We start from the raw sequence: 27,741 nt of genomic DNA on the forward strand, positions 1-27,741 counted from the left end.
GGAAATTCCACAGGTAAAAAAAACACACATGTGTATGCATGGCAGAAACTCATCAAAAACGCATGAAATCTGCACCCAAGTATGTTAATAAAGTTTTTGGCAAATCCAAATATCAGGCAGTATTAAAGAAAAACTTATCAGCCGACCATGCAGTACATGGTCCGTAATCCCTATAGAACTAGCACAACCAACAGAAAAAACGTATTTGGAGAGGAAGTTTATGCGTGAAAAGAGAAACCACTAAATAGGGGTGAGTACCTCAATATACCTATAAGTTATCCCCAAAATAACACAAAAGTGATTTTAATCATAAAAATATGTACTTTATTGAAGAAAAATTCATATAATACACAAAAAATTATACAATACCCTGCCTTTTCTCTCCAGCTGTCCCCCCCCCATATCCTTCCCCTATTTATATTGTATCATTTTTTGTGTATTATATGAATTTTTCTTCAATAAAGTACATATTTTTATGATTAAAATCCCTTTTGTGTTATTTTGGAGATAACTTATAGGTATATTGAGGTACTCACCCCTATTTAGTGGTTTCTCTTTTCACGCATAAACTTCCTCTCCAAATACGTTTTTTCTGTTGGTTGTGGTAGTATCAAAAACAAAGCAGCTTTATTTAAAGCATGACATACCAATGGGAGACAAAAACGTGATAAAAACGCACACAAAAACACAATAAAAAAAACGCAAGTAACCTAATTTACATAATAGCTGCAAAAATTGTGCAACGTCAAAAACGCACCAAAAGCTCATCGGGGAACGTAGCTTTGGATCTCCTTTATGTGCAATAGCCATCTGCTCGGATTACACTGCGGTGTGTTTGAATGCGTTTTCCATGCATTTTTTTAGTGCAAAAACAGTGGGATTCTGCACTTAACACTGCGTGTTTTTCAGGCTCTACAGAAAAGTATGTAGGGAATAAATGCGGCAAAAAAAAAAAAAAAAATGCACATTTCTGAAGCAACAATACTGGGTTTGAGTTTGTGACATCACATCCACTTTGCTTGAACCCTTAAATGCACTCCTGCCCAAAAAACTGCAGCATTTACACCAAGTGTGAACACGGCCTAAGATAATGATTAAATCAGTGCAAGTTGAAACATTGTGGGGTACACCAGGACATATGAAGGTGACGTTTTCATTACTGGCTGTTCAGTGATGGCTTTAAAGGGTTGTCCCAAGATCACACATCACCTGTGTTTGACTGCAGTGGTCCAACTGCTGGGACCCTCATCTTTCACAAGTTTGGGGGTTTCATGTCATCTAATTGAATAGAGTGGGTATGTGCATTGCCATGGGACAATGGAAATAGCTGTACAGCAGTGATCTAAGGGCAACCCTAATAAACGACAGCCTGTCTTGAATAATTTACTAGGCAAAGCTCAGATAATATTTTTCAGTGTCATATTGATTTTGAGAGGTCAAAAAAGTCTTGAGTTTAGGCCTAGATTACATGCATGTAATATGGGTCAGTATTTTATTTTAAGGAACATGGAGCGGGAATCTCCAAAACGTAGTGAATGTTCATTGCTTCCTTATTGGAAAAATGGTTCCAGATGACATGTGTTAGTTTTAGTCACATTTGAGCGCTTCATTCTTTGCTCAGGGCACAAGCGTGGGTCAGCAGCTTTAGTAAAGCAGAGGGGTTGTATGGAAACAGTTTCTTTCTATGGAGTCGGCTAATGGCTTCCTGGAGATCTTGCAGACACAGTGCCGATTTCTGCAGGGTGCCCACACTTGCCGATGTGGTATGGAATACCGAACCCTTGGCTGTCAGCCCCAGCTTCTTCATAGGTTTCTCTAAATCTGACTTGTCAGCCCCAGCAGGGTGAGCGGTAACCAGACACGAATCGCTAGCAGACATTTCTGATTCTGAGTCTTCAGAGCTGTCATATTCTACAAGGCGATGAAGAGCACCTGAAGAGGAGGAGCTTTCAGAGTCCGATGGGGGCTTATTCTTTGGACCAGGCACAGTAGATGTATCCACACATGGACTGCAAATGGTTTCTTGTGCACATGACCTGTTCACTGCCTGCATAGGACAGACGGAGACATTGTCCACACCATGAAACTGGAGAGAGGTTGACTGATCAATAAAGGTGCAGGTTATGCAAAATTGAGGCCAGTCTCTCTTCAGAAGCTTCAAATACCTGACAAAATACTCTAGAAAGCATGTCTCTGAGGAGATCAGGAAGTCCAACAGGACCGATGCATCAAACGACACGTTCTTCAACAGGAACAAGAAGATACAATGTGGGTTGATCCCGCACTGATGTGATGGCAACTTCCAAACGTCCTTCTCAATATCACTAGTTTTAGAGTGCAGTCTAAACCGGAATACAAAAAAAAATAACATTCTTGTTACTATCATGAACTAGCCTATGCTTGTCCCTCCGTGTTACTCATCGTTCAATGCCATGCAGACAAGGTCAAGGAAGCATGAAGATAATTAATGTCATTGCTCCACAGCCTTTTTTCTCCAACATATAAAACTGGAAAAGAATAATAATAATAATAAAAAAAAAAAGACGCACTACCAAAACATACGTTGGAGACAATGGCACATGCCTTGTAAGGTGGCTCATATGCTCACATGGAGGGTCCATAGCCATTTTTCTTCTAAAATACTTCAGTAACCCAACATGAAATAATTTCCTCAGCTTTCCGTATGAATGCATCAGAAAAGAAAGGTTGGCGGGCATCAAAGCTGAACACAGGTTATGGATGATGTATAAACTAGTAAAACTGTAATTTGGCCGTATCCATGGGGCCTTAGTGAGGCCACGACGTGAGTATTTAGTGAGTTTTTTACCTCAGTATTTATAAGCCAAAACCAGAAGTCTTAACATGTTTCTATTATACTTTTCCTGATTGTTCCACTCCTGATTTTGACTTACAAATACTGAGGTAAAAAAACCTCACTAAATACTAAAAGTGTGCACACGGCCTAAGAGATGAAGCTGCACACCTTGGATTGTGTAGGTACATCTGGAGCAAACTCTTCGCTACCTCCAACATGTCATCGTCCTGCTCTATAAAGGTGAGGGACACCCATTCACAGAGGTGCACTGGCTCCTTCCATCCAAGATGTGGTTTCAGGAAATTCAGGATGTGAGCCATACACATGGACATTTCTGAAAATTCAGTATACCCTAGAAACAAATAAAAAAAAAAAAAAGGTTTGTCTTCTTACCTTAAAATTCGTGCAATCCGATCTCACCTAATTTAAAGTGATTTCCTGCACCAGTGAATGAGTGACAATCCAAGAGCCCTCATCATAAATCATATTATGTCTACGTGGGGAACTGATGAGGTAATGTAACGCAATTGTACTTATTACACCACCATTCAACGGGCACACAAAAAAGACAAGTAGACCTGGAGGGGAACAAGAAGTTCTAACATCTTGAAGTTTCCACCTCCCTCAGATATCCAAACAAAGCCAGTCTTGTAAAATTCAGAACATTGCCTTTTACAAGTCTCTAATTTATCTTAGAACAGTGTGTAAATTAATGTAGTCCTAACTATAGATGTATGGAAAGTGAATGGAAGAAAGGTCTAAGATTGTTTACATATATAGGACAATAATGGAGGCTAGGAGAAAAGGCAATAAATGAAGATTTCTGCAAATAGCAATTATACCACAGCAAGTATCGAGGAGGGCTCAGGCAGCGATGAGATGTGTGGCCTGAACTCAGGATTTTACTATTCATTTCCAGGGTGTTAGGGGATTTAGCAGCCATCATAATGCGACGCCACCCCAGGAGATCTAGATGGGGAGTGCACAGACTTCCATCTTCAAGGTAATATTGATTGTGTGGATGCGTGAAGTGGAGGGGAGCTGTGCTGCCGAGAACAATGATTTTCAAAAGTCATTTCACCCGATGAACGAGCGGTTTGCTTGTTCGTCAGGTGATCGCCAGCCTGTTTACAGTGCATGATTATAGGGAGAGGTACTTTTTAGGACAATAACAGGCTAGCGTAAATCCAGCTTAACTATGCGATTATGTCCTGGAGTTGAAGCGTCACTAAAAGTGGTGGTGGAACGTGAAACTTCATAGTTCAGGGAAGAGTTAACCTTCATCTGTCTGAAAACCTTATTAAATGACTTCATTGTTGCACTGAGTAGTAAGACTGGCGCCATCTAGTGGCCGAAGCTTAGTCTTTTACTTACATAAACCCAAATGTCAGCATAACCCCATCAGAGAGAGATTTCGTATAGGAAATTAACTAAGGACAGATATCACAGCTCAGCAGAAGTTCTCCCCGTCTTTGCTTGGGTTTCCTCCGGGTTCTCTGGTTTCCTCCCACACCCCAAAGACATACTGATAGGGAATGTAGATTGTGAGGGGACAGTGATGATGATGTCTGTAAAACTCTATGGAATTAATGGCTCTATATAAGCGAGCAAAAGAAATAAATAAATCTTTTCAATTTTGTTATTCCCTTCCCCCTATTCTAAAGGCTGAAATTGAATTTTCCACGGATACAGTAGCTTGGGGGTCTGCTTTTTTGAGGGACAAGTTGTAGTTTTGAATGATAAAATTCAAAATCCTCAAATTTTTTTAAGGTTTTGTTTTCACAACATTTATTGTGTAGTAAAAATAACCTGGCATTAGGATTCCCAAGGTCAGTACAATTAAATTTTTTCTTTACTTTTCTGTCGATGGAGCTTTTTATTCATACCATATTCAGATACATTCAATGTTTAGATTGCTTTTATTACATTTTTTTGGGGAAGTTGCGGTGACTGAAAATGTACGGTTTAAATGAATTCAGATCATAGTTTTTTCTTTGTTTTAATTTTTAAACTAGGAAATGAAGGCAATTTAAACTATTATTCTAAAACTTTTTTGTTTTTACTTTATTTGTAGTGCCCTTAGGGGAAATTGAATCTCTGATCATCTGATTGCTTGTTCTATATACTCCAATATATAGTTAAATTGACATCGCCCTACGAAGCTTAGCCATAGGTTGGACTCTATAGGGAGGACCAACGTGGCAGTGATGGGGGCTTTCAGCAGGCCTTCAGCTGCTATGGTCAACCTTCGGAGTCCCACAATCACATTGCGGGGGTGTCCAATGGGAGATGGTGCCTAAAAGCACCAGCGATTGCACCATTTAATTGCTGCTGTTACTGATTGACAGTGGCATTTAAAATGGTTAAAAAGCAGTGATTTAATCTCACTACTGTTACAAGCAGAAAATGGCTATGCAACACAGCCAGCATCTACTCAGTATGGAGTTGGCTGAGCACCCTGGCTATAATGTACAGTGATGTTAGGGTGTACGAATGAGTTAAATATGTAAACTCACAAAAACAAATAAAAGGCTGTCACAGCCCAACTTTCTACTACTTATAGGCATAACCTGAAATTCCTCGGTGATGTCTACTTTGAAGTATGGTGGTGTCTCGGTGATGCCTACAGTGAAGCATGGTGTTGGATCGGTCATTCATACAGTGAAGCATGGCGGTATCTCAGTGATGCCTACAGTGAAGTATGCCGATAGCTCGGTGATGCATGGCGGTGGCTCGGTGATGCCTACAGTGAAGCAAGGTGGTGGCTTGTGATGCTCTGGGGCCGCCTTTTTCCCTTGTGGCACTGAAAACCTGCAGCGTGTGGAGGACAGGATGGATTCAATCTAGCATCAGGAAATCCTAGAGGAAAAGGTCATGGCAGCTGTGAAGAAGCTAAAGCTTGGTCATCATTGGATCTTCCTACAGGACCATGGATCCCAAGGATATCCCAATGTCCACCAAGGCTTTTGTTTCAGGAGAAAAAAAAAACTGGAAGGTTCTGGAGTGGCCATCCCATAGAAGTTCTGTCTGGTGTCTAGCTATGGACCATAATCGCAGCAGCTGATCACAGCCAAAGGGCTGTATTAAGTACTAAAGATGCTTGTTAAGGGGGGTGAATAATTCTGCGCCTGCATTAAATCAGTAAAAGTGGCATTTTGTGCAGAATTTGGAGAAACCCCTTGTTATATTAGTTGTGTTGAGCTATTTGCATTGTTCTTGGTTGATTGCAGTAAACCAAACAGAAGAGAATTTGTAGACATTGTTAATAAACCTGATTTGCACTGGAGGGTGGAATCATTTTGATTGGAACAATATATTGCAGATATTACCTTGTCCAATGCTACTGTAGGATTTATTTTTATTATGGAACAGGATTTCCAAGGCTTTGAGAACAGAAAGACTGGCAGCACCCAGGAACACCAGGTCAGGACCACGCTCTGAGCCTTTGTTGGCACCACCAAAGCTGCTTGACCGGTCACTTGAAGGCACTTGCAGTAGCCAGCCGTGGTATACTGAATTCAGCAGAGTGGTAGCCAGGATGGCCAACTCCTCATCTAACGTTGCATCTTGCTGGTTACATATATTGTGAGGAGAAGGCAGAAAATCTTCCCCAGCTTTATACAGTAGACATCGCTTTAGCACCAGGATGACCTGCTTCTTGACAAAGTAAGGAATAGGAACAGACATTAGGTCCAAGGTCTGAGGAAGAATCACAGATAAGACGTGTCTGCAGAAGGAGATGTTTAACTTCAGCTCTATCCTTAAGGCAACCATGACTTCCAATAGATCCAAGAGGCAGGAGAGCTGACTGCTGGACTCAGCCTTTAATGGAGGGGGCTGGCATTCAGTTACTGAAAGGCGAGTGATACTGGTGGAGCAGAATCCTACAAATACATCTTCCAGAGCCCCCATAATCTGCAGCAGATGATCTAGAAAAAAAAAATGCAAAATTACTAAACCAGATTGTGGCTGACCCTCAGCTATTTTACATTTATTTTTTGTATAATTTACAACATGTAAATTACTGTATGGCATCAAGAACTAGTCTCAGTATACTTGCTCCTACAGTTTGATTCTCTGAGGGTGACAGCTCATATTGTCAACTAAGGTCATTTCTAACCTGTGGATATCGAGGACCCTAGCCACTAGGAGGTTGGGGGCTATGATGTATTCTGAACATAACATGAGACACACAGATCCTGATTTGGAGTTTCAGCAGCATACCAGACCCCATTGACTACATAAGAGCGGCGACTTGGTGGGAGTCAGCATTGGGGCATCATCCTCTCCCACTTCTTTATAGTCAAGTAATTTGCTAATTTGATTCCGTCAGCAGATCTCAAATTTGTGGATAGAACATGTCCATTGTTACATTCATAAAAAAGTGGCATAATCCTACCTGCATTTCTGATTCGCTCGTCCACAAGGAATCCTTTGTAAACAGATATCAGAGACATCAGACATGGCGTGAGTGTGCGGGATCCTAGATCTTCACCCAAAGTATTTAGGCAGAACTGAATCCAATGAGTATTAACCTCGTTCTAGAGAACAGAAGGCAGGGAGGAGAGCACAAGTCATGAAAAATACATTCAGTGATCGCCTAATGGGATATTGCTGTAAATAGAAATACATCTAGTGGCATAAAAATCTCATCAAAATTTCTCCAGTCAAGCGATTTATTTTATTCCCATCATGCTTGGATTTCAAAGTGATTTTAACAAAGCAGCACCCTCATTTTGTCTTTACAAAAGGAAAAAAACAAAAATCACTTGGAAATCTTTTGCAAATTCAGCATCGATTTTTACAGTCATAGTGATAAAACTTACTGACACCCTTACTATTAGGATACATGCACACTGCGCCATTTCCAATGTGGACCCTTTAAAGCAGAAATATAACTGCATTTCATTATGAAAACGGTGCGACTAAGATGCAGCAGGGCAATTTCACCTCTGTGGTAACAATCCGCATAAACAGAAATGCTGTGGATATTATGCACAGTGTGAACGAGATCTCTAATAATCCCATACACGATGCTGGTACAGTAATACACAGCAAGTTTTCCACTTGGATACAAAATCCAGCGCATATACGCTCCATGTGCATGTACCTAAGTGGGCTTATATACACTGCTCAAAAAAATAAAGGGAACACTCAAATAACACATCCTAGATCTGAATGAATGAAATATTCCCATTGAATACTTTGTTCTGTACAAAGTTGAATGTGCCGACAACAAAATCACACAAAAATCATCAATGGAAATCAAATTTATTAACCAATGGAGGCTTGGATTTGGAGTCACCCCCAAAATTAAAGTGGAAAAACACACTACAGGCTGATCCAACTTTGATGTAATGTCCTTAAAACAAGACAAAATGAGGCTCAGTATTGTGTGTGGCCTCCACGTGCCTGTATGACCTCCCTACAATGCCTGGGCATGCTCCTGATGAGGTAGCGGATGGTCTCCTGTGGGATCTCCTCCCAGACCTGGACTAAAGCACCCGCCAACTCCTGGACAGTCTGTGGTGCAACGTGACGTTGGTGGATGGAGCGAGACATGATGTCCCAGATGTGCTCAATCGAATTCAGGTCTGGGGAACGGGCTGGCCAGTCCATAGCTTCAATGCCTTCATCTTGCAGGAACTGCTGACACACTCCAGCCACATGAGGTCTGGCATTATCCTGCATTAGGAGGAACCCAGGGACAAACGAACCAGCATATGGTCTCACAATGGGTCTGAGGATCTCATCTCGGTATCTAATGGCAGTCAGGCTACCTCTGGCGAGCACATGGAGGGCTGTGCGGCCCTCCAAAGAAATGCCACCCCACACCATAACTGACCCCCTGCCAAACCGGTCATGCTGAAGGATGTTGCAGGCAGCAGATCGCTCTCCACGGCGTCTCCAGACTCTGTCACGTCTGTCACATGTGCTCAGTGTGAACCTGCTTTCATCTGTGAAGAGCACAGGGCGTCAGTGGCGACTTTGCCAATCCTGATGTTCTGTGGCAAATGCCAAGCGTCCTGCACGGTGTTGGGCTGTGAGCACAACCCCCATCTGTCAACGTCAGGCCCTCATACCACCCTCATGGAGTCGGTTTCTAACCGTTTGTGCAGACACATGCACATTTGTTGCCTGCTGGAGGTCATTTTGCAGCGCTCTGGCAGTGCTCCTCCTGTTCCTCCTTGCACAAAGGCGGAGGTAGCGGTCCTGCTGCTGGGTTGTTGCCCTCCCACGGCCCCCTCCACGTCTCCTGGTGTACTGGCATGTCTCCTGGTAGCGCCTCCAGCCTCTGGACACTACACTGACAGACACAACAAACCTTGCCACAGCTCGCATTGATGTGCCATCCTGGATGAGCTGCACTACCTGAGCAACTTCTGTGGGTTGTAGAGTCCATCTCATGCTACCACGAGTGTGAAAGCACAACCAACATTCAAAAGTGACCAAAACATCAGCCAGAAAGCATTGGTACTGAGATGTGGTCTGTGGTCCCCACCTGCAGAAGCACTCCTTTATTGAGGGTGTCTTGATAATTGCCAATAATTTCCATCTATTGTCTATTCCATTTGCACAACAGCATGTGAAGTTGATTGTCAATCAGTGTTGCTTCCTAAGTGGACAGTTTGATTTCACAGAAGTTTGATTTACTTGGAATTATATTCTGTTGTTTAAGTGTTCCCTTTATTTTTTTTGAGCAGTGTATATTTTGACATAAAATTGAGATGGGTCGGCAGATCACATGTTGCAGCCCATCAGCTTGTTCCTCCTCCAATTTCCAGGAATATCAAGCTCCCACATACCCACCTTTTTTTTTTTTTTTATTATAGTATTACAGAGCAAACCAAGGGTTCGCTCACACTGGCGTATAACTCGGACGAGTTTTATCGGATAGAACTCGGCCCAAAGTTACACTATGGGGCAGTGCAGATCTGCAATTATTTTCTCATGCCAACTCAGCATGAGAAAACAATCGTAGCATGCTGCGAGTATATCCAATTATTGGATCACGAGCACCCATACGAGTTTATGGGGGCGTGTGAAACATCAGATTGCACACTGATGTCATCTGAGTGCAGTCCTATGTAAGCGAACAGAGACAATGGGGAAGATGTAGAAATTAAGTTCTCCATCTTTTCCACACTTGTGATATGATTCTTTCATGCAAAAGAATCGGATCACACTAAGATGACACTCTTAGCATAATCGGCCCAATTCTCTCAAATGTCAAAATCTACGCTAGTGTGAGTGAACCCTGAGGCCACGGCCCCACTATCAGTATTCGGTCAGTATTTTTTCTCAGGAGTGGGAGCCAAAACCAGGAGTGGGTGATAAATGCAGAATTGGTGACTTGTTTCTATTATACCTTTTCTCTGATTGCTCCCCACTCTTGAGAAAATATACTGACAGAATACTGACCAAATACTGATAGTGGGGCCGTGGCCTATTAGTGAAATACAGACCACACACAATTACAAGGAAAAAAGTATAACAAAATGACCGCTTACCTGGAATTTAAGTTGATATAGCACCAAAGAAGAGAGGCACTTGGAGGAGATGTGTGATAGCACCTGGTCTGAAGAGTGTAACAGTGCAATCTGCACAAAAAAAACAGACTATTATTTAAATGCCATTAATTCCATGGCGCTTTACATGTTTAAAAGGTGTATACATAGCAAACAACAAGTAAAATAATTTGAACAAAAACAAGTTGGCGACTGGTACAGGAGAAGAGAAGACCCTGCCCGCGAGGGCCACAGTCTACAAGGGATGGGTGAGGATACAGTAGGTGAGGGTAGAGCTGGTTGTGCAGCGATGTAGTGGAGAGAGGGTTACTGCAGGTTGTAGGCTTGTCATAAGAGGTATATTAAAGATATTAAACATATTCGTATATAAGAAAGTTGCATTCAAATACTTTTTCCCCATAATTATAGAAAGTTTTATTTGAAAGGTGATCAAATCACCAAGACTGCTCTATTGCCATTTATTATAATCAGACATATGTCTCAATAAGAAGATGGAGACATTCTCTGTATGACTTTGACTTTCCAAAGTGCCCATTAACAGGTTGGAAAATACACAAAATTATGGGGACCCGTACACGAGACCTACAGGAACTTTTACAATGTCCAAATCTAAAGTCATAGGCATTATTATAGAGCTGGTCTCCCCTTTGCAGATAAAACAGCATCCACCAACATCCGAGCCCCACAAATGGTGGTCATTAAAGAGAACCGGTCAGCAAAATTTTGGTAATTAAACTACAGGCAGTGTCATGTTGGGGCTGCTGCACTGATTAATAGGATACCTGTGGTGAAGAAATCCATCTTGTGGTTCTTGTGTAATGATAATCAGTGTTTGCAGTTATGAGTTAATGAGATGCCCGTGGTCTGGGGCAGGACTGTAGGCAGGGTCTTATCCTGGTGCTCTAGGCCAGATCAGCAAGATGAGACCTGTACACAGGCCGCCCCGAAGCACAAGTATGGTCCTCATCATAGAGACAGAGACAGCCAGACATAGAGACAGGGGCGGACTGTGAGCAGGTCTTTTCTTGCTAAATGCAGTGTAGGGATTTGTACTCACTGAGCCACGTTAGAGGTAGGCACAGGTTCACACAGTGATGCAGTCCACGGGTTCAAACAAACTGGTGGTTTATTTAGTGTCCATACACCAGTGAGGGAAACAAAGTAACAGCCTTTTCCTGGCACAAAAAGGAATAATAGAACAAAGCTCAAAATAACAAGTCCATGCAGCACGGCCTCAGCCGAACAAAGTGCTTTTCTCTGCCTCCTGCAGAGTCTAAGAAGCACATGCAAGGTCTGCTCACCTTGCCCAAACACACACAGACAAACTGAGACAGGCGCAGCTGTCTTAAATCAGCCTTCCAAGACCTGGACTGGAGGTAAGTGAGCAGCTGTCCCCCCCCCCCCCCAGCTCTTTCAGCTGCTCGTAAAAATCGGCCCTGTAATCCGGGCCCTTTAAATTCCTCTCAGCACTACGTGTGCTGGAGCCCGCTTCTCCGGGTCCTACATCACCAAAGCTTGGCACTTCGGGGACACATACCTCCCGTCCACGACCTGTCCAGCAGCCACCTTACAGCAGACATAGACAATCTGTTGCAAGTTCTACTGAAACCACAGTCACAGGTCTCCATAGAGCTTTATAAGCACAAACTATGATCTCTTATCCCATTAATGGGGAAGTCTGTATTCAGATGAAGACAGATGTGACGACACAGCTTTTAATCTTAATTAGCTAGACTTCTAGATATGTTAAGCCAAGAGAAGTGCACTATTGTGTTTGTGTTGACATTTGAATGTGTGTGTTTATTTGGCAGGTTAAGAAGTACAGTGACTCAGGGTGGAACAATGAATGTTTGCTAAATATGTTAATTAACCATTGTGTGGACCCTGTGGCTTGTTGACTCACAAAACAGGAGGACAAACCTTGCAAATTCATTAAATGCTCAAACAACGAGACCTGATATCTGCACATACATACATATGTGGCTATATATATATATATATATATATATATATATATATATATATATATATATATATATATATATATATATATATATATATATATATATATATATATATATATATATATATATATATATATATATATAAGGGTTTTTCTATCCTGCTGCAAGGAGAATCAAAGATCAGACAGACAGACTCTTCAGGACAGTGGTGTGATAGCATGACTCCATCCAGAGAGACACAGATTTGGATTCTACAGGTTTCCAGCCTAAGGGTATACGGCCCTGACTGGAAGGATACAGATCTGCTCCATTGACCATCACAGAACCCATGGATACATTTGGGGGAACCAGGTTGAGACAATGAGGTCACCTGGCCAATGGATATGTTGTTTGGGGTTGCCAGGTGAGACCCTTGGAGAAGCCAGATTGTCTTCACCTGGCCCCATGGAAACTCTCGGACAGGCCAGGGTGGGACCCTCGGGACTACTGGCCTTGTACCTCGATGGACTGTCAGCTTCCTAAGCTAGCTGCTACCTCCTCTCTGTGGGGGCCCTCCAAAAGTGGGGGGCCACTGGTTGAGGTAGTTGGGCCTGGAAGTCTCAAAGACGCAGCTGCTCTATTCTTGGCGGGCCAGCGGAAGGGTGAGACTGTGTAATGTTGTACCATCTTTGGTATTAGCTGGGACTGTTCTATGTGTTTATTGTCCGTTTGGTGGTTCAAAAACTATTGCCATGCTGTTTTACCCTCACCCTGTGTTGTCCGAGTAGTGTTATGCCCACGGAAGACCCCTGGTCTTCACAACAGATTTTACTCGTGAATGGAGAATGAATAGCAGAGAAAGAAGAGGATTTCTTTAAATAAATATCAATAAAAGCAGAAAATCTGTGTGTGAAACCAACTGAATACAAAACCACATTTTTTCACCCGATTTGAGTGAAATTCTGCATGGCCTGTCTTTAACACCAGATTAAAAATACTGAGAACATTAAAACTTGAACTCTCCCACCCATTTACGATATTTGGCCTCCGAATTTAGGCTCTATAGAAGTAAAGTAGAAAATGGGTGTCTGGATGTTGAATGCAAAACAGTTTTTTGCCTAAAGGGTCTTACAGAATTAAAGCAACAGTGCCCAAAGAGCCGCTCTTAATGGGGCAGCAACCATATAGTCGCTAAGGTGGGGCAACCTGATAAGTCACACTAAAGTCTGTAATTATAGCAACGGCTGTTGCAGAAGTAACTGGGGCCTCACAGTAAGAGCATTCTGGTTGCCTATAGCCACTGCAGAAGGAAAACTGTCTCAAACAGTTGAGACAAGTGAACAATGCGAGTCCTTGCTTGAAAGGAAATAGAGGAGACAGGCTGAATCAAGGGAAGCTGAAACATCTGAACAACGGGAACGTCGTCTTCAAGAGAAACGAATAAGACAGGCTGAATCAAGGGAAGCTGAAACATCTGAACAACGGGAACGTTGTCTTCAAGAGAAACGAATAAGACAGGCTGAATCAAGGGAAGCTAAAACATCTGAACAAAGAGAACGTAGTCTTCAGGAGAAATGGATAAGACAGGCTGAATCAAGGGAAGCTAAAACATCTGAACAAAGAGAACGTAGTCTTCAGGAGAAACGGATAAGACAGGCTGAATCAAGGGAAGCTGAAACATCTGAACAAAAGGGTGAACGTCGTCAAAATGACAGCATGCAACATATGCAACTTATGCTAAGATGTAGGCAGGCTGACTTGAGTTTGGAAGCGTTTCACTACGTCCCAATTCAGGACTATAGGTCACACCTGAGAGTCAAAATAGGCAAAATGGATGTAATATGCGAACAGTGTCAAGCAAAAAAGTTTAACTTGAAATCATCTGGTATGTGCAGCTCACAACAAATTTGTAAAAATAAACAACTATTAGCGCCAAACTAACAAAACAAGAAGAGTTGAAAAAAAAAACTAATTTTAAACACTGAAGATGTCAACTTCATTGTGAAACCAACAATTTAACATAGAATTTTCCGCGATCAAAGCCGCGGGCATTTTGCTATTAAGATATAATACAAAGTATTCTATTTTCATGTGTACTATTGATTTATGTAAAAAAATTAAATGACTATTACTCTTTGTGGTTTCCATAAATTTTGCATAATTCAGTAGTATAAGCAAACATAAGAAATGTTGTAATATATCTTATCAGAAAATATGCTTCCTTCTTCACTGCATTTCATTACCAAACCCCTGTCTACTGAACTTATCATTCACTTTGTAAAACAGCTAACTTAGAGATCAGATTATGGCTGCTTATTGCAGTATATGGTGCGGAGGAAAGGCAGAGATGTTGCTGACGCTTTCTAGTAATTGTCGTCTCACCCCAAAGCTAGATTCACAGCTACACTGCTCAGTACTGCTGTATAATGTTCCATGCTGCTGCTTCTGTTCGTATGTTATAAATAGACAGAAGAACAGGAATCCCTCATGTCTATGTGTGCAGAATATGGGAGAAATTATAACAACTAGTCTCCACCTACTAGCTCCGAGACATATGAAATTTAGAGAGAGAGCCTGCCGAGAGGAAAACTGGTAGAAAATGCAGGATTCAAGTCATACAATGCAAGAAATAATGTTATTCTAAATGTACACACGACATGTAATTTTGAAAAGTTAGTCGAATCATGAATTTTCTGCAGTCTGTTATGCACTATAATTTATAGAGGTTATAGAAGCCAAACTGTCCACATTTTTTTAATGAAACCCTACTGAAATATTTATTTTACCCAAAGAATCATTGATTTAAGTAATTAGAAAAAAAAAATTAAAAAGGTGTCAATACCCTTTAACCAATGTCCTACTATATAAGCCCCAGAGGCTAATATTAAAGGGGTTGTCCGGCCTTAGACTACAAGTATGCAGTCCTTCTGTGTGACTGCAGACTTGTGACGCTTCACATTGCACACACTGCCCGCTGTGGGGAGCGGGGGGGGGTCAGCTGACCTCATGTATGTAATTTGCATACTTCCAGACACATTCCAACTAGAAATGCCAGGACAATATACTTGCGCTAAGCGAGGCCACACACGTCTAGTTGGTATATGTCTGCATGTATGAAAATCGCATACTTGCGGTCACGCTCCCGAAGCCGGTACCGGAAAATCCTCACAGTGCGCAGTGAGTACTCACAAATCTGCAGTCACAGAGATATTCAAGTTGTACTTAGCAGAGTTTAGTCCTTACTATTGTGGTGTCAACGCCATTTTGTTGCAACAGCTCCACGACATGGGAATACTGACGTTGAACTTTTGGCTCAGTGCAGAGATTTTCGGCCTTGATGATCAGGATCTGGATAAGAGACAGCTGAAGTAAGGTAGCATCCCGGGGTAACCACGCTGTAGACACACTGTCCAAGCTAAGATTTGTCACAGTCCCAACATTTTCATGGATTGCTAAAATTTATGAAAAAAGGAGAAAATATAGAATTAATGAGATGGTGGAAGCACAATTAAGAAAGGACTATATACTGTAGCGCCGGCGTCCCTGCCCTCTGCTAGGCAGGGACGCTGTTCCCCTCACATCTCTGCTCCGTGCCCGGCGTCCTCCTCCCGCTCTGCCAATTGCCGGAGGACCTCCCATATAAAAGGCACCTCCTCCAAAATGGAGGTGCCCGAGCAATGTTGTTGCACTGTTCACTACTCTGCTTCAGCCCTCAGGTCCCGTTGCCAGCTACCTGCCAGTTACCTGCCAGATTCCTGCCTGATTATCTGCTACCTGCCTGCTAGTCTGAGGTCCGACGGTCTGCCTTACTACTCCTGTCAGTCTGTCTAAGGACCAGCCTACCCGCTCACCTGGGAGCGCACATCAGCCACCTGCCTGCTTGCCCGAGGTCCGACGGTCTGCCTTCCAACTCCTGTCAGTCTGTCTATGGACCAGCTTGCCCGCTCACCTGGGAGCACACACCTGCTACCTGCCTGCTAGTCTACCTGGAGACTCCGCCGTCACGTGCTGTGACCACCTGCCTGTCCAGTGACTCCTGCTCGCTCACCTGGGAGCGCTCATCTGCTGCCTGTCTGCTAGCCTACCTGGAGGCTCTGCCGTCACGTGCTGTAACCACCCGCCTGTCCAGAGACTTCTGCCCGCTCACCTGGGAGCGCTCATCTGCCGCCTGTCTGTTGGTCTTCCTGGAGGCTCCGCCGTCACATGCTGTGACCACCCGTTCATCCAGAGACTCTCGCCTGCTCACCTGGGAGCTCACGTCTATCATCAGCCGCCACAGGTCGTACCAACCCTTTATCTAGAGACTGCCCCGGTCACTTGCCGTGACCATCAGCCCGTTCATCAAGAGACTGCCCCGGTCACTTGCCTTGACCTCCAGCCCGTTCACTCAGAGACTGTCCCGGTCACCTGCTGTGACCTCCTGCCCGTCTTCCCTGGTCGCCACCCGCTCCCTTACAAGGACTGCCCCCTTGTATAGTAGCTCAGAGGTTCCGCCTCCCAGACCCGTTACATATACATTAGATAAGAGTCACCTGAACCTGACAATCAAGGGGGGATTGGTCAAACATATATGTGGGATCCTCCAGACAACCCCCAAGAGATTATGAGGGAACATAAGGATCAGGTGATGGACTTGAGTTGTGCCATCCTGATGTTCTCCGGGAGACAAGCCGCTACCAGAGAGTCTGCCAGTGCCTGTCAGAGAAAACTGGAGATCTCAGCCGAGACAAATGTTCATGTGTATGGGGGTAGCTGGGGGGAGATTCTTGAGCTGTAAGGTGCACAATTGTCAGCTGACAGCTATCTGATGTGTATGGGCTTGGAAATGTTTTGATAACCAACACAATTAATTTTTTTATTATGACAATTTTTCACAAAATTGCCTTGTGCGAGTCTTTACAGTTTTTATTAATGGCCGGTCCTCAGGATAGGCCAAGAGCGTGTGATCGGTGGGTTCTAGAGATGAGCAGATCGCTTTACACAAACTCAGTCCAGGTCATGGCTCTCTTGCCGTAGACAGGAGCGGCGTGAATTTCTTTAAATTCTGGGATCCCAGGCTCGGCTTATGATTTGCGGGTTGTCACCTGTGCACAGATGATATCATGCCAGGCCGGTGATTCAATCGGCAACCCGGGGGCACCCAGAAGCTCAGGAGATTGGCACAGCTCCTATCCACAGCCAGAGTGCACTGACCTGGACCATGGCCTAGGGTAGAGAGAAGCGATCAGCTCATGTCTAGTGGGATCTGTACCTTGGGACCCCTAGCGATCATCAGGTATATGGGACTTGCCTCTTCAATGTTTTACAGATACAGGTCGGCACTTTGGACTTTTCTGTGTGATACTGAGCACCATTATACCGAAACATGTTTGATACAATGAACCACTAGAGCTTTCTATTGCAATATTATTTTGGCTGATAACCGAGAGAACATTATTAGGCAAGTGAGTATTAGACCATATCATCATTATTATGCAGATTTTCCAACTTCAAGCTTTATAAACGTGAATGCTTATTGGATGAAGCAGATCAGGTGATGTATCTTTGTGTAATGAGGCCAGAGAGGCCTAAGGATACAACAGCCTTTATCAAAGCGTGCAGAATTATTAGGCAGCTTGTTTTCCTCAGGCAAAAATGGGGTAAAAAAAGAAATTTGACTGCCTCTGAAAAGTAAAAAAAAAGTCTTACAGAGGTATGCAGCACCCCAGAAATTGCTAAGATATTGGGGAGCGATCACAGAACCAGCAAAAGTTTTTTTGCAAAAAGTCAACAGGGTAACAAACGTGTTAAGAAAAAAAGTCACGTTATCTGCCAAAGATTTGAGAAGAATCAAAGGTGAAGCAACCAGGAAGCCATTATCCTCCAGTGCTGTCATATTCCAGAGCTGCAGTCTCCCTGGAGACCAGAAGTACAAGGTGTTCAGTGCTCAGAGACACGGCCGAGGTAAGGAAGGCTGAAACCCGACCACCACTGATCAAGACACAGGAGGGGAAATGTCAAGACTGGGCCAAGAAATATCTGAAGATGGATTTTTCAAAGGTTTTATGGACTGATGACATCAGAGTGACTCTTGATGGACCAAATGGACAGGCGCATGGCTGGATCAATAACTGGCACAGACCTCCACTTTGACTTAGATGCTAGCAAGGTGGAGATGGGATACTGCTATGGTCTGGTGATATTAAAGATGAGCAAGTTGTACCTTTTCGGGTTGAATATGGACTCAAAGTCAGCTGCCAAACCTACGGCCAGTTTTTAGAAGAGCAATGAACCTATAATGAGAATAAAAACGCCGGGTGCTACATAGTGTAGAAATCCTTGATAAAGTGGAGATGGTTAGGGCTGAAAGAAAGGGCATATGGTAGTACATTCACCTTAGAGAGATACACAAGTACCAGGCACAAGCCAGTTTCAAAGCCAGAGATGGGAGATGGAAGGAATCAGCTGCATTTTGCCCCAGGTTTTGGTCCGGTCCAGGAACCACCGTGTATCAGATAAATAGTATAAAAATTGAAATAAAAAAAGTGGGAGATCTAAGCACTGCTGAGTATGACAGAAAGGCAAGAATAAAAGAATAAAGCCTACGTGTTTCAACATCGGACAGATGTCTTCCTCAGGCCAGGCGAGTTGGGAAATTTCACGTTTTTCATTTAGTTGCCCAATAATTCTGCACACAGAGATATTCTCCCAAGAAAGACAAAACCTCACTTTTACTTTCAGAAATACTCAGGTTTATTAACCTTTTGGATGGATGAACAGCACCGCAGTTGTTCAATACAGGCAATTTGTATGTGTGCATATACAAATTGCCTAATTGTGCACACAGTAGTGCTGACCATATTTCTTCTCTATACAGACTTGTATCACATATACAGTACAGACCAAAAGTTTGGACACACCTTGTCATTTAAAGATTTTTCTGTATTTTCATGACTATGAAAATTGTACATTCACACTGAAGGCATCAAAACTATGAATTAACACATGTGGAATTATATACTTAACAAAAAAGTGTGAAACAACTGAAAATATGTCTTATATTCTAGGTTCTTCAAAGTAGCCACCTTTTGCTTTGATGACTGCTTTGCACACTCTTGGCATTCTCTTGATGAGCTTCAAGAGGTAGTCACCGGAAATGGTTTTCACTTCACAGGTGTGCCCTGTCAGGTTTAATAAGTGGGATTTCTTGCCTTATAAATGGGGTTGGGACCATCAGTTGTGTTGTGCAGAAGTCTGGTGGATACACAGCTGATAGTCCTACTGAATAGACTGTTAGAATTTGTATTATGGCATGAAAAAAACAGCTAAGTAAAGAAAAACGAGTGGCCATCATTACTTTAAGAAATGAAGGTCAGTCAGTCCGAAAAATTGGGAAAACTTAGAAAATGTCCCCAAGTGCAGTTGCAAAAACCATCAAGCGCTACAAAGAAACTGGCTCACATGAGGACCGCCCCAGGAAAGGAAGACCAAGAGTCACCTCTGCTTCTGAGGATAAGTTTATCCGAGTCACCAGCCTCAGAAATCGCAGGTTAACAGCAGCTCAGATTAGAGGCCAGGTCAATGCCACACAGAGTTCTAGCAGCAGACATCTCTACAACAACTGTTAAGAGGAGACTTTATGCAGCAAGCTTTCATGGTAAAATAGCTGCTAGGAAACCACTGCTAAGGGCAGGCAACAAGCAGAAGAGACTTGTTTGGGCTAAAGAACACAAGGAATGGACATTAGACCAGTGGAAATCTGTGCTTTGGTCTGATGAGTCCAAATTTGAGATCTTTGGTTCCAACCACCGTGTCTTTGTGCGACGCAGAAAAGGTGAACGGATGGACTCTACATGCCTGGTTCCCACCGTGAAGCATGGAGGAGGAGGCGTGATGGTGTGGGGGTGCTTTGCTGGTGACACTGTTGGGGATTTATTCAAAATTGAAGGCATACTGAACCAGCATGGCTACCACAGCATCTTGCAGCGGCATGCTATTCCATCCGGTTTGCGTTTAGTTGGACCATCATTTATTTTTCAACAGGACAATGACCCCAAACACACCTCCAGGCTGTGTAAGGGCTATTTGACCAAAAAGGAAAGTGATGGGGTGCTACGCCAGATGACCTGGCCTCCACAGTCACCAGACCTGAGCCCAATCGAGATGGTTTGGGGTGAGCTGGACCGCAGAGTGAAGGCAAAAGGGCCAACAAGTGCTAAGCATCTCTGGGAACTCCTTCGAGATTCTTGGAAGACCATTTGCGGTGACTACCTCTTGAAGCTCATCAAGAGAATGCCAAGAGTGTGCAAAGCAGTCATCAAAGGAAAAGGTGGCTACTTTGAAGAACCTAGAATATAAGACATATTTTCAGTTGTTTCACACTTTTTTGTTAAGTATATAATTCCACATGTGTTAATTCATAGTTTTGATGCCTTCAGTGTTAATGTACAATTTTCATAGTTATGAAAATACAGAAAAATCTTTAAATGAGAAGGTGTGTCCAAACTTTTCGTCCGTACTGTACACATAGTGCCTTCAAAAAGTATTGATATGCCGTGAACTTTTCCACATTTTTTCATTATACACTCACAAACTTAAATTAATTTTATACGATATACCAAACCAAAGTAGCAAGCATTTGTGAAGTGAAAAGGAAATGATACATGGTTTTCTAAATATTATAAAAATATAAATCTGAAAATTGTGATGTGCATTTATATTCAGTCCCCGAGTCAATACTTTGTAGGACCACCTTTCGCCTCAGTTACTGCTGCAAGTCTTTTGGGGTCTGTCTCTACCAGCTCTGCACATCTAGTGGCTGAAATTTTAGCCCATTCTTCTTTGCAAACTCGCTCTCGCTCAGTGAGATTGGATGGAGGCGTCTATGAACAGCAATTTTCAAGTCTTGCCACAGATTCTCATTGGGATTTAGGTCTGGACTGTGACAGGGCCATTCACACACATAAATATGCTGTGATCTAAACTACTGCAGATCTGGCAGTATGTTTAAGGTCATTGTCCAGCTGGAAGGTGAACCTACGCCCCAGGCAAGACTTTTGCAGCCTCTAACAGATTTTCATCCAGTACGGCCCTGTATTTAGCTGCGTCCATCTTCCCATCAACCTTGACCAGCTTCCCTGTTGAAAATAAGTATCCCCACAGCATGATGCGGCCACCACCATATTTGATAGTGGGGATGGTGTTTTCAGGGTGGTGTGCAGTGTAAGTTTTCCTCCACACATAGTGTTTTACATTTAGCTTTTGTCTCATCTAACCAGGGCACCATCTTCTACATGCTAGTTGTGTCCCCTACATGGCTTTTTGCAAATAAGGCTTCTTATGGCTTGCTTTAAAAAAAATGGCTTTCTTCTTGCCACTCTTACATAAAGGCCAAATTTGTGGAGTATATGACTAAGGCTGTGTGCCCACGATGCGTATTTCATGCGTTTTTGGTGCAGAAATTTCCGCAGCGTAAACGCATGATAAACGCATGGTAAGCCTTCTGCCATGGTCCCCTATGCAATTCCGCACTTTCAATGCCCATGCTGCGTATTTTTCCGCAGCGTTTATGCTGCGCTCAAAAATCCGCAGCATGTCCAATAATTTTGCAGAAGCGCAGCGTTTTCGCCGCCATTGACTTGCATTAGAATGCACCAATTCCGCAAGACTGCATCTGTACTTGCGTAATTAACGCGTTCTAATGTGCGGATGGTACCCGAGTGTGGAGAAGAGAAGACTCTCCTCCACACCCAGGTACCATAGAACCTGTAAAAAAAAGAATAAAATAAAAAATAAAGATTATATTCACCTTCTGGCAGCCAGCGCTGCGCTCCTTCTCCTTTGCCGGCACATCGCGTTGGCCTGTAGGACCTGCGGTGACGTCACAGTCATGTGACGGTAGGTCCTTCAGTACAGGGCATCGCGATATCCCGGCAGCCAGTAACGAGCGCAGCAGCACACCCCGGGCCATCGGAAGGTAAGTATCAAGGTTTTTTTTTCAACCATTCTAAAGGTCACACTATATAAATCCATGCTGTTTGCATGGATTTATATAGTGTGACCTAGTTGTCAAGCACTTTCAAAGTGATGCTAAGGCTGTGTGCCCACGTAGCGTTTTAAAAGCGTTTTTGATGCGGAATTTCCGCAGCGGAAACGCTTGTAAAACGCTTGGTAACCCGCACCCCATGATCCCCAATGGGTTTCCGCAACTTCTATGCACATGCTGCGGATTTTTCCGCAGCGTTTATGCCGCGTTCAAAAATCCGCAGCATGTCATTTAATTTTGCGTTTCCGCAAGCGGAATTGCCTTTGTCCAATGCATAAAAAACGCAAGGCAATTCCGCATGTGGAAAACGTGTGATAAAGGCGCGAAAAATGCGCGATAAACGCGTGCGGAATTCCGCATGCGTTTTTCCGGGAGAGGACTTGCATTTATGCAGCAGAAATTTTCTGCTTCATAAATGCAACGTGGGCACATAGCCTAAAATCGCTTGGAAAGTGCTTGTCAACCCGCATGCGGAAACGCATGTGAATCCGCATGCATTACGCAGGAAAAACGCATGTAAAATCCGCATGCGTTTTTCCTGCCAGGGAGATTCAGAAATTTTCTGCTTCATTTCTGCATCGTGGGCACATAGCCTAATAGTTGTCTTGTGGACAGATTCTCCCACTTGAGCTGTGGATCCCTGCAGCTCCTCCAGAGTGGCAATGGGCCTCTTGGCTGCTTCTCTAATTAGTGCTCTCCTTGCTTAAAAGGGTAAAAGGGTTGTCCAGTACTTTTAAAAATATGCCAATGTGTTTTATTGATAAATAGAAGCTTCTTTCTAATTACCTCCTGGTGCTGTTTCTTCCTGTGAGCGGCGCTATTGGTGGCCTCTCACAGGCAGCATGTGACCCCCCCGCTGACGTCGTGTCAAGTGAGGCGTGACTCAGAGCTGGGGTCCCCGCGTCACACCCAGCATCCACTGCGCGCTTTCCCAATGAATGGGGACAGGGAGAACGCGCTATTTGTGTATTTTTAGTTAGTACCATAAATAGAAGAACAGCTGATATGACTCGATATATAATCTCATGTTAGAGACAGGGGGCGCGCTCTTGCCATTTCACAGGACACTGGACGACACATGGCGTCATCCTGATACACGTGCTGGACACAGACAGACGTAATCTACCATCCAGGATCCCAGGAAAAAATGGGTGAATCTCAACTATTAAGCTAATTATGGACAAATGGACAATCACTCTGTAACTAACTATTTAACTATTATATGTAACTATTGAAATCACTCTTTTTAATGCACAATCCGAGAATAAATCAATACATTTTTTTCATAAGAATATCGTGATATAGTTTTTGATCAATTGCATCTGATAAGAAGTCCTCGATAGAAAAATTATACGGTAATAAGTATTTTTTTACAGCGGTGGATGCCAGGTGTGACTCATGGGGTAACCCCGGCCACAACCCAGCAGCCACCGGTGGAACGCGGAAGAGGGACTCTCGGCTGCAGCCTGGACTTGTCGTGACGTCAGAGCCAGCTGCAGCTGGGGGCCACGTGATGCCTGTGAGTGGTCACCGATAGCGCCGCTCCCAGGCAGAAACAGCACCAGGAGGTAATTAGAAAGAAGCTTCTATTTATCATTTAAACACATTGGCATATTTTTAAAAGTACTGGACAACCCCTTTAATGTCAGTGTAGGTGGACAGCCATGACTTGGTAGGTTTGTAGTTGTGCCATATTGCTTCCATTTTTGGAAGATGGATTGAACAGTGCTCCGTGAGATGTTCAGAGCTTGAGCTATATATTTTTTTTTTTATAACCTAACCCTGCTTTACTCTTTTCCACAACTTTATCCATGACACGTCTGGTGTGTTCCTTGGATTTTTAGTTTCCATGATGCGGTTTGATACTTAATGTTTTCAAACAAACCTCTGAGCCCTCACAGAACAGCTATAGTTATACTGAGAATAAATTACACACAGGTGGACTCAATTTACTAATTATGTGACTTCTGGAGGCAGTTGGTCACTCAGTATTTTATTTAGGGGTATCAGACTACAGCGGGCTGAATACAAATGCACGTCACAATTTCCAGATTTATAGTTTTGAAATATTTAGAAAACCATGTATCATTCCTTTACACTTCAAATACTTTCTACTTAGTGTTGGTATATTACATAAAATACATTTAATTTTATGGGTGCAACCTGACAAAATGTGGAAAACATATTGGGGTATGAATACTTTTCCAAGGCACTGTATAAGCATGTAGTGGTGACTACATACAACAACTCGATCCCTATTCAAGCGACTGAACTAAATTTAAGATGAATAGAAGCACAAGACACTGCTGCCATGAATGGATGCATTGCAGCCCCCTTTTTTGGATGAAGCATTGATAGTCTAACCAACAATAAGACATCAATGTGTTTACTTGGAATTTAATACTAGTAATACTTTTTGCAATTACATGGATCCAAAATAAGTCACTATGATCTAGAGAATAAAAGGACAGCGGTGCCTTTGGTCTTTCCATTGCACATCGACACTCCCATCCACGTGCTGGGCATGGATCAGCCACACAGCTCAGGTCAATCATGAGGGGTTGTGCTGTAGTTCCTTGCACAGTATGTGACCAGGAACGCTGATGTACACAGCACAATCGTGGCAGGGCAGCGCCTGTATACTAAGAGTGACCATACATGTTTGATGGCTGTTGGTTGTATGTTCATTCGGAAGACGCTTATTCCTTCCAACTCCAGTCAAAACCTGCACACTTGGATATGAGCGCAAGTGTTCTCAATAGGGAGATAAGCTGCTGACAGACACCTCTGGTGGAACCCTACCCACCAGGAGAACAAAGGATCAGGCATAAAGAAATTCAATATGCCCCATACTTCATCACCCCCAACAAATGCGGTCAGGGGAGATTTGAGCATACATATTAAATGGTCAGCTGGCCCCGCTGATGTCCATTTATTATATATGGTCACCTTGACATGAATTTAAACAGCTGGGCACCCATCAGTCAGTATGTACTGGTATATCCTACTTACTTCACAAACCAACTGGACAATGAATATAGAATGGGATATATTATCAGCAGTGTCACCTGAAGGGCTACATGCTCCGCTTGCATTGCCTGGCATTAGGAGGGCCGCAGAAGCTTGTACATCTTCATGTAGAGGGGCAGCTTGCAGTAACTTCTTGTGCAGCTCCCTCAAGCCTGGGAACGGTCCTGCCATCTCCTTCAGACACTTGTGTAAAGTACATTACATGGAAGATCATTATTGGCCTCCGCATCTAATCCTCCTAAATAAAGAAAAGTATAAGGAACATAAAAAGTGTATATGGATACAAGCCAGACGGCTGATGGGGTTCCTGTGACACAAGACCCCAGGAGTCATAGTCTGAACCCCTTTTGTATTATTTTCCATTCTTCCTTAAGGATTCTCATCTAGTCTATTAAACAATGCGGGAAATAGGAAATGTGAAAAATGATGGCAAATGCTTACAAAGCGCAACACGTAACCATCATTTTCATTTTATCCCCAGAAATTAACAATACATGAAAATAAGCAACTTTGTGATAACTCTTATCAGAGGAATTTGCTTCTTTCTCCTCCTGGACTGATCAATCATTCTCAAGTCACAGGTAAAAACGATCTTCAGAGAATACAGACTTCCCCATAAGAGCTCATACAGACGTCCGTGCAAATCAGTCAGCATGGCCTGGCGGAGGGTCTCCTAACCCGAGCTTGAGAGCCTCACAGAAATACATGAAGCTGTGACTCTTGGGTCAGGAGACCCACGGCCAGTCTGTGCATTGCGGTCTGAGGTCCACGGACATCTGCATGAGCCCTTACTGAGATAGGAGATGGCGGCTGCTGCTCATAATATTCTATGGAAGGTGGAGGAGCTGGAGGCAGACACACATCCTGCTGCAAGTTCTCATGAAATGTTACACTTTAAGGAAAGAATAGAAAAGTGGAATAAAAACATTTATAAATCTGCTGTACAATTTTCATTGATTAGTTCTTCCACCCAGTAATAACGTGCACCAGGCAAAATTAAAGGGGTATTTCCATCTCCAAGATCCTATTCCTATCCCAATATGTACTAGGTGTAGTAATAATAATAATAATATTAGCATATACCTCCAATTTGAAATGTAATATAGTTCTTCTAATTCGCTATGTGCAGGCATTACAGTAGCTTAGGTATCCATGGTTACAACCACTAACAATTGACTATCACTATATGGCCATTATAGTGGTTGTAACCATAGATACCCAAGCTACTGCCATGCCCTGCACGTGGGGTAAGCGACATAGCGAATCAGAAGAACTATACTACATTTCTAATTGAAGGTATTTGCTAATACTATTATTATCACACCTACTACATATTGGGTATTTATGTGAATCAGGAAAATGGCCAAAGGGCTGTATAATAAACAGCAACTGATAACCGGCTGTCTGGAATCTCAGACCCCACTAAAAAAAAAGCATCCCCCCAGAGCAGGTGATCTCACCGCTCAGCTGTCACGCCCTGGCACTGCCTAGGATCGGTGTCTTGTACGCCACCATGCCCTGAATGGCTGATGTAGGGGATCTGGGGGTCCCCCGGCTGTAGTGACCAGTCACAGCTCTGTAGTCCCTTCTGCACTGCGGTGCGGTCACATCCATGTGCCGATGTCAGCTAATCACTGGCCTATACATGGGCATCAGCACGGGGTCCAGCGATTAAGACCACCACTGTGACTCTGCTGCCTACAGGGCTGCTCATTGTTATATGATCACATTTAGTACCAAATTAAAAATCCTGGGTGACCCCTTTAATGACTGCACTGCCGGCTTCCACTCTTCACAGCTCTGCAATATATATTCTTGCTGTTGCCAACTTTGGAGCAATCCTACAAAAAGGATGTGCCCTCCTCCTCTGCAGCCGCATACCTCAATGCACCAGTGTGAGAATCGTAGAAAACACGTCCGTGTGATCTATATCATCACCTACCAGATCCAGAATGTCATACTGCAGCCAATACAGCCCGGACAGACATCACTATAGAGCCCTGGACACAGGAGACCCCACACACCGCAAAGCACGCATGGTAATGTAGTCCTTTGAGGACCCGACCTACTGCACATGCGTATGACTTGTTTCCAGGTTCTGTTCACAGCTGTCTGATAGTTTCTGGTGGTGGGCGGGGTTTAGTCTGTACGTCAGCCAATAGGCTTCTTCGGTGGAGACTGGACTCCTCAGCAGTGTGACGAGCTTCGTCTGTTGCTGTGCGATGAGCCGTATCATAGCTGTGGTGCCCGCAGTCAAGATGGCCGTGTTAGGTCATGTATGGCCCCGCCCAGTGTCCGTACACACGTACTACAGCCGTGGACACGCCGTGTGGACCGGCTGTGTGCGGATCCACGTCTCTCTCCTTGGAGTCAGCACTGTATGGCTTGGTTCGCAAGTTT

The 27,741-nt window shown here is 43.5% G+C and overlaps 1 protein-coding gene across 1 annotated transcript; it reads right to left on the reverse strand.

Annotated features, from left to right (window-relative positions):
- Positions 1 to 735: 735 nt before the first annotated feature.
- LINS1 (lines homolog 1) lies at positions 736 to 27,471 on the reverse strand. Its single transcript, XM_073653365.1, has 8 exons — positions 27,284 to 27,471; positions 25,380 to 25,579; positions 15,531 to 15,739; positions 10,327 to 10,416; positions 7,215 to 7,356; positions 6,145 to 6,744; positions 2,984 to 3,167; positions 736 to 2,342 (listed from the first exon to the last, which is right to left on the reverse strand). Exons 2-8 carry the CDS (start codon positions 25,510 to 25,512, stop codon positions 1,607 to 1,609), a joined length of 2,094 nt encoding a protein of 697 aa, XP_073509466.1. The 5' UTR covers positions 25,513 to 25,579; positions 27,284 to 27,471; the 3' UTR covers positions 736 to 1,606.
- Positions 27,472 to 27,741: the final 270 nt, after the last annotated feature.

This window comes from Phyllobates terribilis, unplaced genomic scaffold (assembly GCF_046119375.1).
Source record: "Phyllobates terribilis strain yellow unplaced genomic scaffold, ASM4611937v1 Scaffold_11__3_contigs__length_659146591, whole genome shotgun sequence".
Lineage (NCBI taxonomy): Eukaryota > Metazoa > Chordata > Amphibia > Anura > Dendrobatidae > Phyllobates > Phyllobates terribilis.

Bases quoted from the DNA above. Each gene is read 5' to 3' on its own strand.
- LINS1 (XM_073653365.1), bottom strand. From the start codon at position 25,512: ATGGCAGGACCGTTCCCAGGCTTGAGGGAGCTGCACAAGAAGTTACTG. The intron at 7,357-10,326 runs GTAAGCGGTCAT...TCTGTTCTCTAG, and splicing joins TATATCAACTTAAATTCCAG to AACGAGGTTAATACTCATTG. The intron at 2,343-2,983 runs GTGTGCAGCTTC...ATTCCGGTTTAG, and splicing joins ATGTACCTACACAATCCAAG to ACTGCACTCTAAAACTAGTG.